The sequence below is a fragment of the Netta rufina genome (genome assembly GCF_964035555.1).
Source record: "Netta rufina genome assembly, chromosome: 3".
Lineage (NCBI taxonomy): Eukaryota > Metazoa > Chordata > Aves > Anseriformes > Anatidae > Netta > Netta rufina.
Genome location: NC_140125.1, coordinates 54,398,358 through 54,414,650, shown reverse-complemented (window position 1 = coordinate 54,414,650; position 16,293 = coordinate 54,398,358). Strand labels below are relative to the sequence as shown.

Below are 16,293 nucleotides of genomic sequence, written 5' to 3'. Positions count from 1 at the left end.
TTTTTAATTAAATATTAAGTGTATTTATTTATTTATTCAACAGTAGACTGATGTTCTTCTTATTAAGATATACTAATATATTCTTTATAATCATGATTTTTATAAGTCAATTCATAAATCTATGTAATTTATCCAGAATGCATCAATTTTAGCATATGAATGTATAGAAGCCTGCCTCAATTTTAAGTTTCAAATTACCTTAATGATTTGTTTTAAAATAAAATAAACATAGCTTATTAGAAAAATTATATTGTTAGGATTCCTGGGTTTTTAACCATTAAAGTTTTAGCTTCACACATGCACACACACAAAAAACTCCTGAAACTACTTCTACCAAGAGTAAAAATATAATACATACAGTAACAGTCTTTCATACCAGAGAAGTAAATTGTGCAAATCCAAGTAATCCATACAAAAAAACTGCAGTCCAAATATTGAGTAACTAGAAAGCATCCCAAACACCAAAATGAGATTCTTCTTTTATATATATATAAAGCAGTGGGGGAAAAAAATAAATAAATAACATATAGGCAAAATTACTGGGCTAGGCAAATTAAAATTAAAGTGTTTTGTTTAAGTGTTTTTTTGGTCATTGTGAAGGCGTATAGGGCATAGTCCTCCACAATTCTTGGTACGCAATATGCATTACAAATTACACAGTTAATTTAAGCTTCAACTGAAGACTTAGAACACTTCAAAATACATATATAAATATACTTGCTGCACTCAAGGGGGAATTTTTTCACAGCTTTCCTTGGATAGGTTTGATTTTTATAACTTTTGAAGGTTAAGTGTCTTTATGAATAATATTAGCCGCTTCAGAATCTAGTACAGGAATTTGTTGTGAATAAAGTATTGTGCTGAGAGGAAGAAGGTATTCATCCTCCAATGCCCCAAAAATAGCTGCATTAAAGCATTCCTACTCCTTTTCTTTTCTTTCCTTTTCTTTTCTGCTAGATTGAGCAACAGATAACGAACTCACAGTATTTGGCTCAAGGTTGGGAAGAGATAAAACAAATGAAGGCTGAGCTCTGGATATATTTCCAGGATGCAGATCAACAACTACAGAATTTAAAAAGGAGACGTGCAGAGTTGGAGCTAAACATTGCCCAGAATATGGTACTCCAGGTTAAGGTAAGGAGACTTTAGGTTAAGAGCAGAAGTTAAAGAAGACATTCATCCTATGGCTGATTTAATTACAATACTTGCTCTATACATGTGTTGCATAGAATTGCTAATATGTTCTAAGCAAGAACAGTGAAGACAGTGGAAAGAAGGTTTCATTATTGATGCTACAGGGTAACACAGGGAGCAAAACACAGCACAATACTATTTTTCTGTGTTTTTTCCTTTTCTGTTTCCTTTTCCTTTAAACAGCAGACAGTTTTCAGCCTACTGTTTTGATTTGCCTTTACTTTTAAAAGGCTAATTTCTGATTGCAGTGGATATGAAAATAAGGTCTGCAACTTGTGCTTGCTAAGTTCTTTGATTCCAGTGCTTGTAAATCATTCAGTTCTATTTCAAAGTCAGTCTAGGAAACTATTCAATTTTGCTGGACACTGAAAAGCACAGGAGTGTTGGCATAATGGAAAACCAATTTAATTTACCTTCAGTAGTGAGATAAATGCCTTCAGGTCCTCTGTCATTTCAGATATTTTCCATGGTTATTCTGCACACATCTCAAACATCAGTAAGGTAACAAGAAGAAACAGGAAAACAAATTACGTATTCAATAACTGATCAAATGCTTGGCTTTTTCATTTTTAGTCTAGACTTTGCGTTTTCTTTTCTGATGTGCCAGGAGTTAGCTGAAAAGTAAACAGCACTTCTTTTCTGTTCTAAAGAAGTGTCAAACAAAGCTGTAGCTCTTGAACACACCTCAGCACAATGCGGTCTAAAACTTGCTACACTAACCATCATGAAAGGTGTCTGTGAAGAGGCAGGAGTCTGTACTTCTTCAATATTTCAGTCAGGAACTTCCGATTATTATGCATGACAGGCACCAGTTGTACTGTCAGATGTGGTGCAATCTGTATTTTTCCCATGTATTCCCCTGGTGTAGGAAGATGCCTAGCTCCATTTGAGACAGTAACAAAGAATGAAGCAGAGAAGGGCAGTAGCATCTCTTCTCCAGACCTCCAAAAGCTCTCAGTGAAAATGAATCACCCCAGCAAAGTGCTGGAGCTGGGTATAGTTGCTTAGTTATTGGAACTAGAATTTGGAAAAGATTATATTTACCCTAGACAGTGTGTAAGTGCCAAAGAATATTTGATTATTTTAACTGTCAGTATAAGGTATATTTTTTTCTTGGGTTCTCTGTGACTTATTCAGTAAATGTGTGTACAGATGAGCTCATTTGTCTACTGGAGTTTATAAACTTAAATAGTAATGATACCTGAATAATTGTTGGCTTTGTTTCATTAATGACAAGAATAATGGTCACTATTGGGGGAATAGATACAATGCAAAATATGGATGTGGGGTTCACAGACTCATTGGCATTGCTTCCTTTTTTCAGTATCTAATGAAAAGGAGAAGGAAAAAAAAAAAAAAAAAAAGCTACAAACAGTATTTTCAGAATGAATTCTCATGAGACCCTGATTATCTTGCTTGTAATAATGTAGGTAGAAGAGGCATTAGGCCAGGCACCTAGACAACAAGACGTCACTTGCTTTTGATTTCTTTCTATCATTGGCAGTGGGAAATTGCTCTGGTTTGCTGTCCTCATCTGATAAGATGGGGAAAAAGTGTTTTCTCCCTTCCCATAACTTTTATCTAATTAACATTTACACAACATTTGCCTGGGCAGATAAGTAGTACTTACAAAATATATTAATTTCAGAGTTTGTATTTAAATTTCATCATATAATTTAAAGTAGGTGACAATGTATTGGTTTTGGTTTGTATCTTTTTTAGGAATTCAATCAGAAGTTACAGTCTAAGCAGTCAGCTCTTACCTCTGTGACTGAGAAGATAAACAAACTAACCCAAGGACAGGAATCACCTGAACACAAGGAAATTGGACAGTTGAACAACCAGTGGCTGGACCTCTGCCTTCAGGCACACAGTTTGCTCATACAGAGGGAAGAGGATCTGCAGAGGACAGGGAATTACCATGATCGCATGAATGTAGTTGAAGTTTTCTTGGAAAAGCTCACAAAAGAGTGGGACAACCTGGCTAGGTAAAAAAGAAAAGCACACACAAGGCTTATTATATATACACTGAAAGAGCAGTTTACAGAGTGTCTCTAAGTGGATCTGCTAAAAATACATTTTTCCATGCCTAAATTAAATCAGCCCCCCCCCCCCATTAATTATAACATAATTACTTGTACTGAAATAAAGAGAGTTTGAGGAGCTGTATCTTCAGTCTTTGTCTTTAAGGCAAGTACTGACTCATCCCATCTTGGGCCATAACATTTTCTGATATTTCAAGCATTTTGACTGTTTTGTTTGAACTTTTCGTTTGTGTTTGTTGTCGTTTTTTTTAATCTGTTAGACTATTATATTTCAGTTTAGTTTATTTCATTTATTTAGTTTATTTATTTATTATATTTCAGTTTAGTTGCTGCTGCTAAATTGTTGCAGCTGCTTTTCACTCGTGTATAGCATAAACACACAGGCTGTGTGTAATATTTCAGGAGTCTGCTACTGCTGCTATTACTGCCATGAAACAAGATTCAACTTCATTACTTCTTGTTACTGTGTTCTGGTTGTTTGAATGGGAAATATAACCTGTATGCTGTGCATTACTGATATTAATTTGTTTGGTCAACCTGATGACCATATTGAAAGTGAAAGAGAGAGGAATAAAAATGTTAAACTTTGTAATTTATATTCAAGACCAGTACCTTCAAAATAATCTGATAGCTCTAGGTATTTATATGATGTTGATTTCAACATATAGTGGGCTCATAATTTATCCTAATCTCTTTTAAAACTCCTTCCTAATCATTCATTTCTATCCTACCAATTTTGATAACAGATCTGATGCTGAAAGTACAAATATGCACCTTGAAGCTTTGCAAAAATTGGCACTGGCACTGCAGGAGAGGAGATTTGCTCTGGAAGAATTTAAAGATCAGAAACAAAAGATGGTGGAACATCTAAATCTTGATGACAAAGAATTAGTAAAGGAGCAATTTGGTCATTTTGAGCATCGCTGGACTCAGCTGGAGGACCTTGTCAAAAGAAAAATTCAAGTTTCTGTTTCAACCTTAGAAGAGTTCAGTTTGGTGCATTCCAGATTTCAAGAACTAATGGAATGGGCAGAGGAGCAGCAACCTAGTATCTCAGAGGCTCTTAAGCAGAGCCCTCCTCCAGATTTGGCTCAGAGTCTTCTCATGGATCATCTTACCATTTGTAGTGAGCTTGAAGCCAAACAGCTTGTTCTGAAGATGCTGGTGAAAGATGCTGACAGGGTGATGACCAACCTAGGACTCAATGAAAGGCAGGAGCTGCAGAAAACACTTTCTGATGCACAGCATCATGTAGATTGTCTCAGCGATCTGGTTGGCCAGAGGAGAAAGCACCTGAATAAAGCACTATCTGAAAAGACACAGTTTCTCATGGCAGTCTTTCAAGCTACCAACCAAATTCACCAACATGAGAAGAAGGTAACGTTTCCAGAACATATCTGTCTGTTTCCAGAAGATGTGAACAAACAGATTAGGGCTTGTAAGAATGCCCAGGCTAACCTGAAGACCTATCAAAATGAAGTCACTGGGCTGTGGGCTCAAGGAAGGGAATTAATGAAAGAAGCAATGGAACAAGAAAAGAGTGAGGTGTTAGGTAAACTGCAAGAACTACAGAATGTATATGACACTGTTTTACAAAAGTGTAATCAGAGACTGTTAGAACTGGAGAAAAATATAGTTTCCAGGAAATATTTCAAAGAAGATTTAGATAAAGTTTGCCATTGGCTAAAACAAGCTGATATTGTCACATTCCCAGAAGTTAATGTAATGAATAGTAACTCTGAACTGTACACCCAGTTGTCCAAATATCAACAGATTCTTGAGCAATCTCCAGAATATGAAAATCTATTACTTGCTCTGCAAAGAGATGGCCAAGAAATCCTACCATCACTTAATGAAGTGGATCATTCTTATCTGGATGAAAAGCTTAACATTCTCCCTCAGCAATTTAATACTGTCACTGCTCTGGCAAAAGATAAATTCCATAAGGTTCGGGAAACAATTTATGCTCGAAAAGAATATGCCTCTTTGATTGAGTTGACAACTAAAGCCTTGACTGAGCTAGAAGATCAATTTATTAATACGGACAAAGCTCCAGCTGCTGTTTTAGCCAAAGAAGCTGTGTCACTTCAGCAGGCCTACAGAGATCTCTTAGGTGAAGTGGTGAGCCTTGGTGCAGCAGTGGATGAACTAAACCAGAAGAAGGAGGCCTTTAGAAGCACTGGCCAGCCATGGCAACCAGATGAAATGTTAAAACTTGTCACATTATATCACAAGCTAAAGAGGCAAATAGAACAGAAAATCAACCTGTTGGAAGACACAATAGAAGCATGTCAGGAACACGAGAAAATGTGTACACAACTTGAAGCACAGCTAGAAGCAGTGAAGAAGGAACAGATTAAGGTAAATGAAGAAATGCTCCCAATAGAGGAAAAGTTGAAAATATACCATTCTCTAGTGGGCAACTTGCAAGACTCAGGGAGTCTTCTGAAGCGAATAACTGAACATATGGAAGCCCTTTCTCCTCAGCTTGACCCATCTGCATGTGAGACAACAAATCACCAACTGCAGTCTTGGCAAGACAAACTAAAGTCTTTGCATGCTGCCATTGGAGACACAGTGATGGACTGTGAGAACAGACTTGTGCAAAGCATAGACTTCCAAACAGAAATCTGCCGCTCACTTGACTGGCTGAGATGGATCAAAACAGAACTCAATGAAACACTGATTTTGGACCTCAAACTGCAAAGCATCCAAGAAGAAATCCGAAAAGTTCAGATACATCAGGAAGAAGTGCAGTCAAGCCTGAGAGTGATGAATGCACTGAGCAATAAAGAGAAAGAGAAATATATGAAAGCAAAGGAGCTAATACCTGCTGACCTGGAAAACACTCTTGCTGAGCTAACAGAACTAGATGGTGAAGTTCAAGAAGCTATACGTATGAGACAGGTTAGTGCATCCTCAGTGTCATTAGCTTCTCGTTGATGTTTGTAATCATCATGAAAGGATTCATTTTAATAATCTTGTTGTCTTTTTTTCTGACACCCTAGATCATGGTCTGTTGCCATTGGTGAACATAGGGGGAATGAGATTTTCTCAATATGCCCATATCCATGCGCATAGAAATGCTGACTGACTCAAAACCTACTTCCATCCGGTCTCTCCAGACCTACTTTTTAGATATACTACAGGGAAAAGAAAGCAGGGATGGGCAAAATCCAGACTCTGATGAGGATATATTTGTTGCTAGTGTGATTTTTTTGTCTGTGTCTATATAATGTTCACTTCCATTTCAGGCTACCTTGGATAAACTGTATAGCCGTTGCCAAAGATACTACCAAGTGATGCAGATAGCAAGTGACTGGCTTGAGGATGCTCAGGAATTTCTACATTTAGCAGGAAATGGTCTTGATGTTGAGAACTCGGAGGGGAACCTAAGGAACCACATTGAATTTTTCAGCACAGAAAGTCAGTTCAGTAATCATTTGAAGGAGTTACAGGGTCTGGTGTCTGAGATGGAGCCCTTTATCCAAGCCACAGTAAGAGAGCAGCTTGTGCGGAATCTAGGTGCACTGGAAGAAAAGGGCAAAGGGACAAAGCAAGACTCAAAAACCCAGCAAGAACTGTTGCAAAGGTATGCTTCCCCTTCCCCTTCCCCTTCCCCTTTCCTTTCATCACGTTTTTAGTGATGAAAGAGATCACAACACTTGATTTGTCACCTAACTGGAGTATTATAAACTGTGCGACTGGTAACAGAAGCAGATATTGGGATTCAGAACTCTTAGATTCTGTTTTTCACTTCTGCCACTGACTAGCAGTGTGATCCTGAGGTGTAGATATGGTAAAGTTCTATAAAGCATGGAAAAGCACTGAGAGGATGTATAGGGAATGACTATTTTACATAGTACAAGAACCATGGAGTAACAAATAAAATTGAAGCAGACATTTTAAACTACAAGGAAGTACCGTTTTAACCAACATTACTGTGTTATTCATTATTCCAGAATGTTCTGTATGCCAAAAGTTTGGATGGGTTTCAAACACAACCTAGACGAAGTCACTGAGGAAAATTCTATCAAAGGCTATTAAATGCCAAGCTATAAATACAGTTTCTATCAGTCTCTAAGGCACAGCTCAAAATCAGCAACATACATTTCTGTATGTGTGCTCTTTAGCAATAGTCTATCTCTTTCTTGGAAAATAATGGTATTATATTGCATTAAATTGTTCTTTCTGGCACTTTATTTGTTTAAGGTGTGCTTCTGAGTGGCAGGAGTATCAGACAGCAAGACAGAAGGTTATTGAAGTGATGAATGAGGCTGAGAAAAAATTATCTGAATTTTCACTAGCTAAAGCTGCTTCTTCTCATGAAGCAGAAGAGAAGTTGCTAACACATAAGGTAAGGTGCTGAAAATGATATGGAATCCTTTTCCTTCAGTCAGTTAAAAATGAAAATTTTTTATGTAGGTCTTTACCTGTGAAAACCTAAAGTTGAGTGTTTAGATATTTTCCTGTAGCTTATAAGTGTTATAGCACATTACAAGCTGTTTTGTGTTGTGCAGAACACACATTATACTTGTGGGATGAATGGGACAGATATTTTGTAATCTTTTTCCAGTCTGTGCATCTGTGACTGTAGGGGAATGAAAGAATCCAGGAGATTCCTAACAGTCCCCAAACTGTGTACCCTATGCAAAATTCAGAACAGAAATTTCCACCTCTTTCTGCATCATATTTAATAGTTTTATGAGGACAATAAAATAGGATTTAATATTAACTCATTTAGTCTAAAAGAAATAAATGTTACAAGAATTACTTTATCCTCTAGCATTTAGGATGCTGCCCTCACTGCTGCCATTCAGCTACCTGTATACTCGAGTAAACTGTATACTCGAGTTAGAGAGGCTTAAGACATCCCATGTGGTCTCCAGCTGTCTCTTCATATAGGCAGGAAACTCCCATAAGTGCACTGTCATGTCTTCCAACTTCATGAGAATATCCTGGTACACCTGGATATCTAAAATGATACTAGATTTTAAAATGACATAGATGAGTTCAAGCACTTGAATTGCTTTTTTGTTTGTTTTTAGGCTCTAATAATAGAGGTTAAAATCTTTGCTATTAAAATGTTCCTGAACACTCATTTCCATCCCTTTTGAGGGGTTAGCAATAAAAAGAAAATCTGATTACACTAGATTGCTACTGCTTCTAGAGAATTGCAATTTGGAGCAGGTCCTTCCAGTCACTGTACCTAATGTATTGCAGTGGAATAAGCTGAACCTAACCAACTCACTCAATGTAGGGTACCTCCTTTTAACCTGCAGTGGCTGGAAGTAGCTTGTCCACTTGAAAGTGTATTGCATTGTAAAAAAAAAATAATAAAAAAAAAAATTAGAAAAAATGTTCATTTGCATTCTTAATGCTCATTTTTGCTTTTGCAGACTCTTGTGTCCATAGTGAATTCTTTCCATGAGAAGATCACAGCTCTAGAGGAAAAGGCTTCACAGCTGGAAAAAGTTAGCAATGATGCCAGCAAGGCAACTATAAGTAGATCAATGACAACAGTTTGGCAACGCTGGACACGGCTCAAGAATGTAGCCCAAGAACAAGAGAAAATTTTGGAAGATGCAGTACAGGAATGGAAAGGGTTTAATGATAAGGTAACTTCTGGTTTTGGTAACTCCTCCTTTTCTAACTGTGCATGGGTTTCTACTCCTTATACTGCCCTTCACAAACATTGAGTACAGATTATAATGAAGTCTTGCGAAACAAACAAGTCAATTTTATTAATAATAATTTCATGGTAGAGAAAGCTAATACTAGGAAGTACAGTGATTCTTCTCAGGTCACAAAAGAAAAATAACAGCAACAAAACAACTGTGGAAGACCTAGGTTTAGAAACACTGCCTCTAAGGCTTGCACTGCTCTTCTGTATGAATACACATACAGTAAAAACAGTTATTTTGATTTCTGGTTGTTCTTCAGAATCTTCTCCTCTGTTTTCCTTTCCCAAATAATACATTCTAGATTAAGTCATTCTCTCTCTCTCTTTTTTTTTTTTTTTTTTTTCAGAAGAGAATGAAGTTGCTAATTCTAAGTTTGCACACTGATATCTTTGCCTGTTACTGATCTCTGATCATGCCTCTCTTTTTTTTTCGTAAATCCTACCTGACTCTCATTATTTGTCACTGTCCTTTATTTTATGCTCAGATTGCAGTCTCTCTGAGAATAGGGATAATCTTTCTGTTATTTATATGGCTTATGCCAAATAGGGGCATAAAGGGTTAAAGGTCTAAGTTGTATGGCAATAAAGATAATAAATGATCAAAAAATATGTATATATAAGGAGACACTTATCATAACAAAATAGACTGTTAGCAAGCCCTAGTCTGGTGTGAAGAGCTAGGGCTACCTAACTACAACTAGGAACATTAGGTCACAGATTTAGATCTATAGAGATTATTGCATCAGCCCTTTACCACAACTGATCTACGGCATACAGCACAGGGCTTGGCACATTTTTATATCAGTTCTACTGAATTATTTTTAATTTCATTAAGAGACTGCATCTCTTTACATAGATTGAGAAAGCCACTGTAGCAATAGATCAACTACAAGATCGTTTACCAGAAAGCTCAATAGAAAAGGCTTCTAAAACAGAGCTCCTGGAACTCCTGGATTACCACAGCAGCTTCCTTCTGGAAGTGGATTACCAGCTATCATCTTTGGGTCTGGTCAAACAGCATGCCCTTAGTATGCTTCAGGATGTGGAAATAAAGCCTCCATCTCAGGAAGAACTACCAGTCATGCAAGAAATCAAAGCAATGCAAGATCGATGCCACAAGTAAGGAATTTTAAAAGATTCACTAGAAAAAAATGGTAACTTAAAATTAATTCAGTAATAACAGTTCAAATATTACTTTTATTATCATTAACAATTATAATACTTAAATAATATATTTATGTTTAAAATAAACATCAGATAAAATTTAAATGATCCTTAATTTTGAAATAAATTTTTACAATTAGTTTTTCACCACTGTATGTATTGTAGAATATGTACTTCCTGCCTTGCATTAATAATAGTAACTTATGTAAGACTTGTATAAACTACATTAGAGTTATAACTGACTTTAAACACTTCAATTTCATCTTATCATCTTTTTTGATTAGTCTATCACTTTGATTCTCCTCTTTGAAGTACTTCAGTATCAAAAGTAGGCATCTTGTAAATTTCACAAAGGAATTTAGTGCACAGGCAAACAGAAGACATCTTAAAATGTTACCTTGTACCTTACACAAGTATTTATTTAAATGTAAAGTATTTCTCTGTCATACAAAGCAGGAAAATTTATGGTTAAGGTTCAGGGTTCACATCCATTTCATAACTGCACCAAGACGCCATTAACTGGATCTCCACAGTGGGAAGAGAGAGAAAGGGAGTGAAAAGTTTAAACCTTGCACCTAGCTTGTTCAAAGTTAGTTGTGTTTATGAATAACTGATTACAGTAGAATAGCAATCACTGTAGAAATTTTGTAGAGACTAGCACTTCTGTAATTCCATTCTTCACCTAGAATTGTTTTATAAGAAATAGCATCTGAGATGATTTCATGCTTGTGTAAGTAAGGCATGATTCAGCTCTGAAAGATTATACATGTGTAAATCAAATATCAGAATATCAAAATTAGATCCATGTCACATGCTGCAAACTTCAGTCCTGTACATCTTTCACTGATCTGACATCTGAAGTATTCTGTTTTTTCACAGGATATCGAAGTTCTTGAGGAAAGTGTGGAAATTATGTCTTAGTGTAAGTGTGGAGATAGGTCCCGGGATCAAAAATGGTGTTCAGATGCTTGAGCTGTGTCTTATCCTAGGTATTCTGCCACTGAAAATCCCAATAGTGGTGGAATTTATCTCATGTTATTTTAGCTTATAGATATCGACATCTGAACCAGTTAATTCTTGCTGCCTAATTAGTGGAGAGAAATAGACAAGATCTAAGATACAGTTTTTCTGACCTGTTTCAGAAGTTTCTTTTAGAATGATGATGAATCATCATAAATCATGCCCCAGAATTGCCTGTTTCCTCCACTGACAATAAGGACAGACTGTGGTGCTGAGCACAGATGTAGGTGTCTGGTACTATAGACATTTGCATTTGCCCAGAAGAGTTGTGCATGAATGTCAAAATACATAAAACCACTAATTAAAAGGTGTGAACTGTAGAATGAATGTGAGAAACTTAAAAGTGTCTGCTACTTTAGTAAACTGTTGCTACATTGCTCTGATTTTTATTAATCTGGATATGGGGCTATTCATTGTCTTCCTTATTATTCAGTGTTTTTTTGACAAACCAGTATGTTTAGACTTCCTTAATTCTTCACAAATAATTATTGTTTCTGTTTCTGAAGTATGCAACAGAAAGTGAAAAAAGGTGTGAAGCTGGTGAAACAAGAGCTGAAAGAGCGCGAGGAAGTCGAAGCAGAGATTAATATTGTGAAGACTTGGATCCAGGAAACAAAGGAATATTTATTAAATCCTGATGTGGAAGTGGATACTCAACTTCAGGAGTTGCAGGTATATCAAATTTATCAATTTCTAAATTGTGATGTTTTTAATGTGTCTTCATCATAATTTCATAGTGAGTGTTAATCGCTTCCAAACCACCATCAATTCAAAGTACAAAGTATTAAATGGATTTTGAGTAAGCCACCAGAAAATAAATAAATAAAACATGGAGTAGCTGATAGGCTACAATATCTTATTTTAAAGATGTATGTAATTATTTGCATTTGTGCAACCTTACGTGCCTAGTATATTGTTTAGGAAATTTTCCCCCTGCATTTAAAATACAGAAGAACTATAGAACATGAATGTACAGAATGTGGCATTTCTTTTCTGTCTCATAAGTCTTGGGAGAAACAAAAGCAACAAATTAAAATAAATTACTGAAGTTGCTGAAAACTTAGTATTTTCCATATAAAGGTGGTCAGTCTGGAACAGAGGACTGGACAGACCATCATAAATTAGAATCCAGGGAATTTCAAGATACAATTCTTTTTAATGAAATAATTAAACAAAACATTGAAAACAAGTATGTTTGTCATAAGATGCAAGTAATGTCTTTGCTTGCTAAATTTGTGCAGATGTTTTCCCATTGTTCCTAACAGCATTATTTCTCTGTAATTAGTCTCTCCTTGGTGAAGTAACTGCTCATCGCCAGGCTGTTGAAAAAATGGCTGAACAACAACAGAATAAGTACTTGGGGCTTTATACCATTTTGCCTTCTGAACTCTCTCTTCATTTAGCAGAAGTTGGACTGGCCCTTGTAACTGTACAAGATCAGGTAAAAGATAACAGATTAAATTTTTGTGGAATTGCACAGATTCACAAAATTGTTGTGGTTGGAAGGGACCTGTGGAAGTCACCTGGTCCAACCGCTTGCTCAAGCACCTAGAGCTGCTTGCCCAGGACCATGTCCAGGCAGCTTTTGAAGATCTCCAAGGAGATGCCCAACAACCTCTCTGGGCAACCTGTGCCAGTACTCCACCACACACAAAACGCAGAAGTGATTCCTGATGTTCAGAGTGAACCTCTTGTGTTCCAGTCTGTGACTATTGCCTCTTGTCCTGGCAGTGGGCACCACTGAAAGATCCTGGATCCATTTACAGATCTAAAGCCCTTCTTTAGACTTCATAATTTAGTAACATTGTCGTGGTTTAACCTGGCCGGCAGCTAAACACCACACAGCTGTTCGCTCACCCTCCCCCCTTCCTCTCTGGGATGGGGGAGAGAAATGGGAAAGTGAAGCCTGTGAGTTGAGATGAAGATGGTTTATTAAGACAGGAAAATAATAATAATAATAATAATGAGATAATAGTACTACTACTAATAATGTGTACAAAACAAGTGATGCACAATGCAATTGCTCACCACCCGCTGACCGATGCCCAGCCTAACCCCGAGCAGTCCAGCCCCCTCACCCCGGCTAGCCACCCCTATATATTGTTTAGCATGACATCAGATGGTATGGAATACCCCCTTGGCTAGTTTGGGTCAGCTGTCCTAGGTCTGTCTTAGGTCTGTCCCCGCCCAGCTCTTGCTGCACCCCCAGCCTGCCCATTGGCAGGACAGAGTGAGAAGCTGAGATGTCCTTGGCTTGGTGTAAGCACTGCTCTGCAACAATTAAAACATCGGTGTTTTATCAGCACTCTTCTCTTCCTAAGCCAAAACATAGCATTCTACTATATAGCTACTAGGAAGAAAATTAACTCTGTCCTAACTGAAACCAGGACAAACGTACAGTATCCAAGTGTAGTCAAACAATGGTTATGCAGAGTAGTTTTATTGTCTTCCTACTTTAACAAAATAAAATTAAAAGAAAATTAAGTGAAAGTTAATTTATTTTCCGGAGGACTGATTTCTGGTTACTGAATTTAATTCTTCTTGTTGACAGATTCAAACAAAAGAAAAAGAAACTCAGCATATCAAAACATTGAATCAAGAGTTTGGACAGAAAATCCAGGGAATAGCAAATGAACTAAATGCAATTCTTTCCAAACTGAAAAAGAAAACAAATGATATAGCACAAGCTAAACTTGAACAAAAGGTAAGACTAGGTTTTCTTTAATTGGTTACAGCACAGACACTTCAGAATTGGGACTTGGTACCAAAATTGTATTTTTTAAGAGCGCAATCAAACTTTTTTTTTTTTTTCAAACAAGCCTATACAGGCAGATGAGGGCTTAACAAAAAATATAGGGAGTATCTGAGAGTAAAAACAAGTCAGTTGGACAGAATTATGCTTTTCTCTTCAAATAATGAGTATGATTGCAACCTGAGGAAGCGTAAGAGGCTTTCAAACCGCTCCTGTTTTAACTCTGTATTGAAAAGACCATTCTTTGCAGTCTTATCTTTACTTGTAATAAATAGAAGCTAACTTTATAGTTCGTCTCATATCATTTTGTACAGTCATGAATTTAAGTACTATTGGTGCTGTTACAGGAAATGAAAAAGACTCTTGGTTACTTTTCTGATTTTTCAATTATAGTTATATACCACAAAAAGAAAATTTCATCTCCACTGAGGCATAATGGCCAAGTTAGGATTGTTGTATGAGAGTAGGAGGGGTTTTTTTGCTTCCTTTTCTTGGTTTTGTTGTTGTGGTGTTTTGTTTTTTTGATGAGGAAGGAGAGGCAGGACGTAGAGGACTCATTCTGTGTTTTTTGCTTTTATTTTTTGTTTGTTTGCTTTTGTGTTTGTTTGTTTGTTTGTTTTTTTACTAGTCAAATATAATCTTGACCAAGTTATTGTTTGAAAGCATACAAAACAGAAAACTGGGTATGTCTGATAGTTATGCTTGTCTGAAATATTTATGTCTGTATTTAGATGCGTAGATCACCATCTATCTTTATGTCTACACACAGGCATTAATATCATTAAAGCATGTTACTGTTCATGGAACGATAGTCATTTATCATGAATGGTTGATCATAAATTACACTCTAATGCATCTGTGCTAGGACAGTCCTAATCTGGCAAGCTTAAAGCACCTGCAGCTAGAGTTGTGTTCAGTTCTGAATGTTTTTGCCTGATGATTGCAATTTATATTTCTAAAAATAATTGTAAGGAGCTAAAGTGTTTGATGACACTTATTTTGTTTATACTACAAAAGCAACAAATCATTAACACCCTAGGCATAAAAGCAACAGGAAGAAAAAAACACATCATCCCAAGAAACTGTAGCCACTAAACATGTTATCAGTCTGGAAAATATAGAAAACTCTTTAGATTTCTTTTTCAGAAACTTTGTCATTATGGTAAAAAAAAAAAAAAAAAAAAAAAAAACTGATTTAAAATTTGTTTCTATTGAAATAGTCTATCATGATCCAAACCACATGTCTGTGTAGATCAAGCTATGAAAATGCAAAAGTTTTTATAATGCATTCATGAGTAATTACATATTTCTGAGTTTGCAAGGATAACAAGATCCTTTTCAAATAAACAGAAATCTTTGTCATGGCAATGTGTGCTGACCATTCACTTCAAAAACAAACATGGAAGGAAGGCCAAGAACAGTTAATGTCACTCACTCTTTTGTGACTCACTCTTTTGATATGGTACAGAAAATGGTTATCCAGTTCAGCCAGGAAGTCAGAGAAGAAAGAGTAATGGGACACATATAAGAGGTGACCAAACATCATGCTGTTCTGCCTTCCTGCTTAGACAAGCATTGCTGGTTTGCAGCCAGAATAAAAATGAAATGAGAGTTGCAAGTTGAACTAGAAATAATCAACCAGAAAACTAACACTTCCTGTCGCACTGATTTTCTCGTTTTTCTGTCTAGATCCTTGGTGAGGAGTTGGACAGCTGCAATATAAAATTGGTGGAATTAGATGCATCAGTCCAAGACTTTGCAGAACAGAACATACCCCTTGCTAAGCAGCTGGCTAACAGGATAGGGAAACTCACAGCACTGCACCAACAGACCATACGACAGGCTGAGTACAGAGCAGCCAAGCTCAGCCAGGTATGGTCTCAAATCCTTTCTGTCATGTTTTTATTGTTACTGTTTTTTCATTTTTGGTTGGTTGGTTGGTTTGGTTTGGTTTGGTTAGTTGGTTGGTGTGTGTGATGTTTTGTTTGTTTGTTTGTGTGTTGGGGGGGGGGGGGGTCAGAAAGAGGAAGTACAGGCAAATTTCTCATTTATTTTCCTGTACTTAAACAAGAAGGGACATTCTTTGGCAAATCTGCCAAAATTTTATTCAGAGCTTGCATCACACAGCAGAGGAGTACAGGATGGGGTCAAATAAAGAGGGTGGAATAACTGGCTGGGTGATGCTGCTTTAAGAGATGCATCTACTGATTGGTTCCTCTGGTGCCCTGAACAAATTTTAGACCTTCCTACTAACAACAGCATGCCAGGAAATAATACTATGTTTTCATACTTTTCAGGGCTTCTGTCTTATCAGTTACCAATATTTGCTGCCTCATACATACACAAAACAAAAATAAAAATATTTTACTTTAGTCACAATATGTAGAGGGAGAATATAATTTGTAGATTCAATGAAAAAGTCTAGATACAAAGAA

The 16,293-nt window shown here is 36.6% G+C and overlaps 1 protein-coding gene across 1 annotated transcript in view; it reads left to right on the top strand.

The window, feature by feature from the left end:
• Nucleotides 1-16,293, top strand: part of SYNE1 (spectrin repeat containing nuclear envelope protein 1) — a 295,282-nt gene that overhangs the window by 161,825 nt on the left and 117,164 nt on the right. Inside the window, 11 exon segments of the mRNA XM_084285341.1 lie at nt 958-1,134; nt 2,917-3,182; nt 3,986-6,146; nt 6,494-6,831; nt 7,452-7,596; nt 8,639-8,857; nt 9,779-10,041; nt 11,613-11,778; nt 12,392-12,547; nt 13,658-13,810; nt 15,548-15,730. Of these exon segments, the coding sequence (XP_084141467.1) occupies nt 958-1,134; nt 2,917-3,182; nt 3,986-6,146; nt 6,494-6,831; nt 7,452-7,596; nt 8,639-8,857; nt 9,779-10,041; nt 11,613-11,778; nt 12,392-12,547; nt 13,658-13,810; nt 15,548-15,730 (4,227 nt within the window).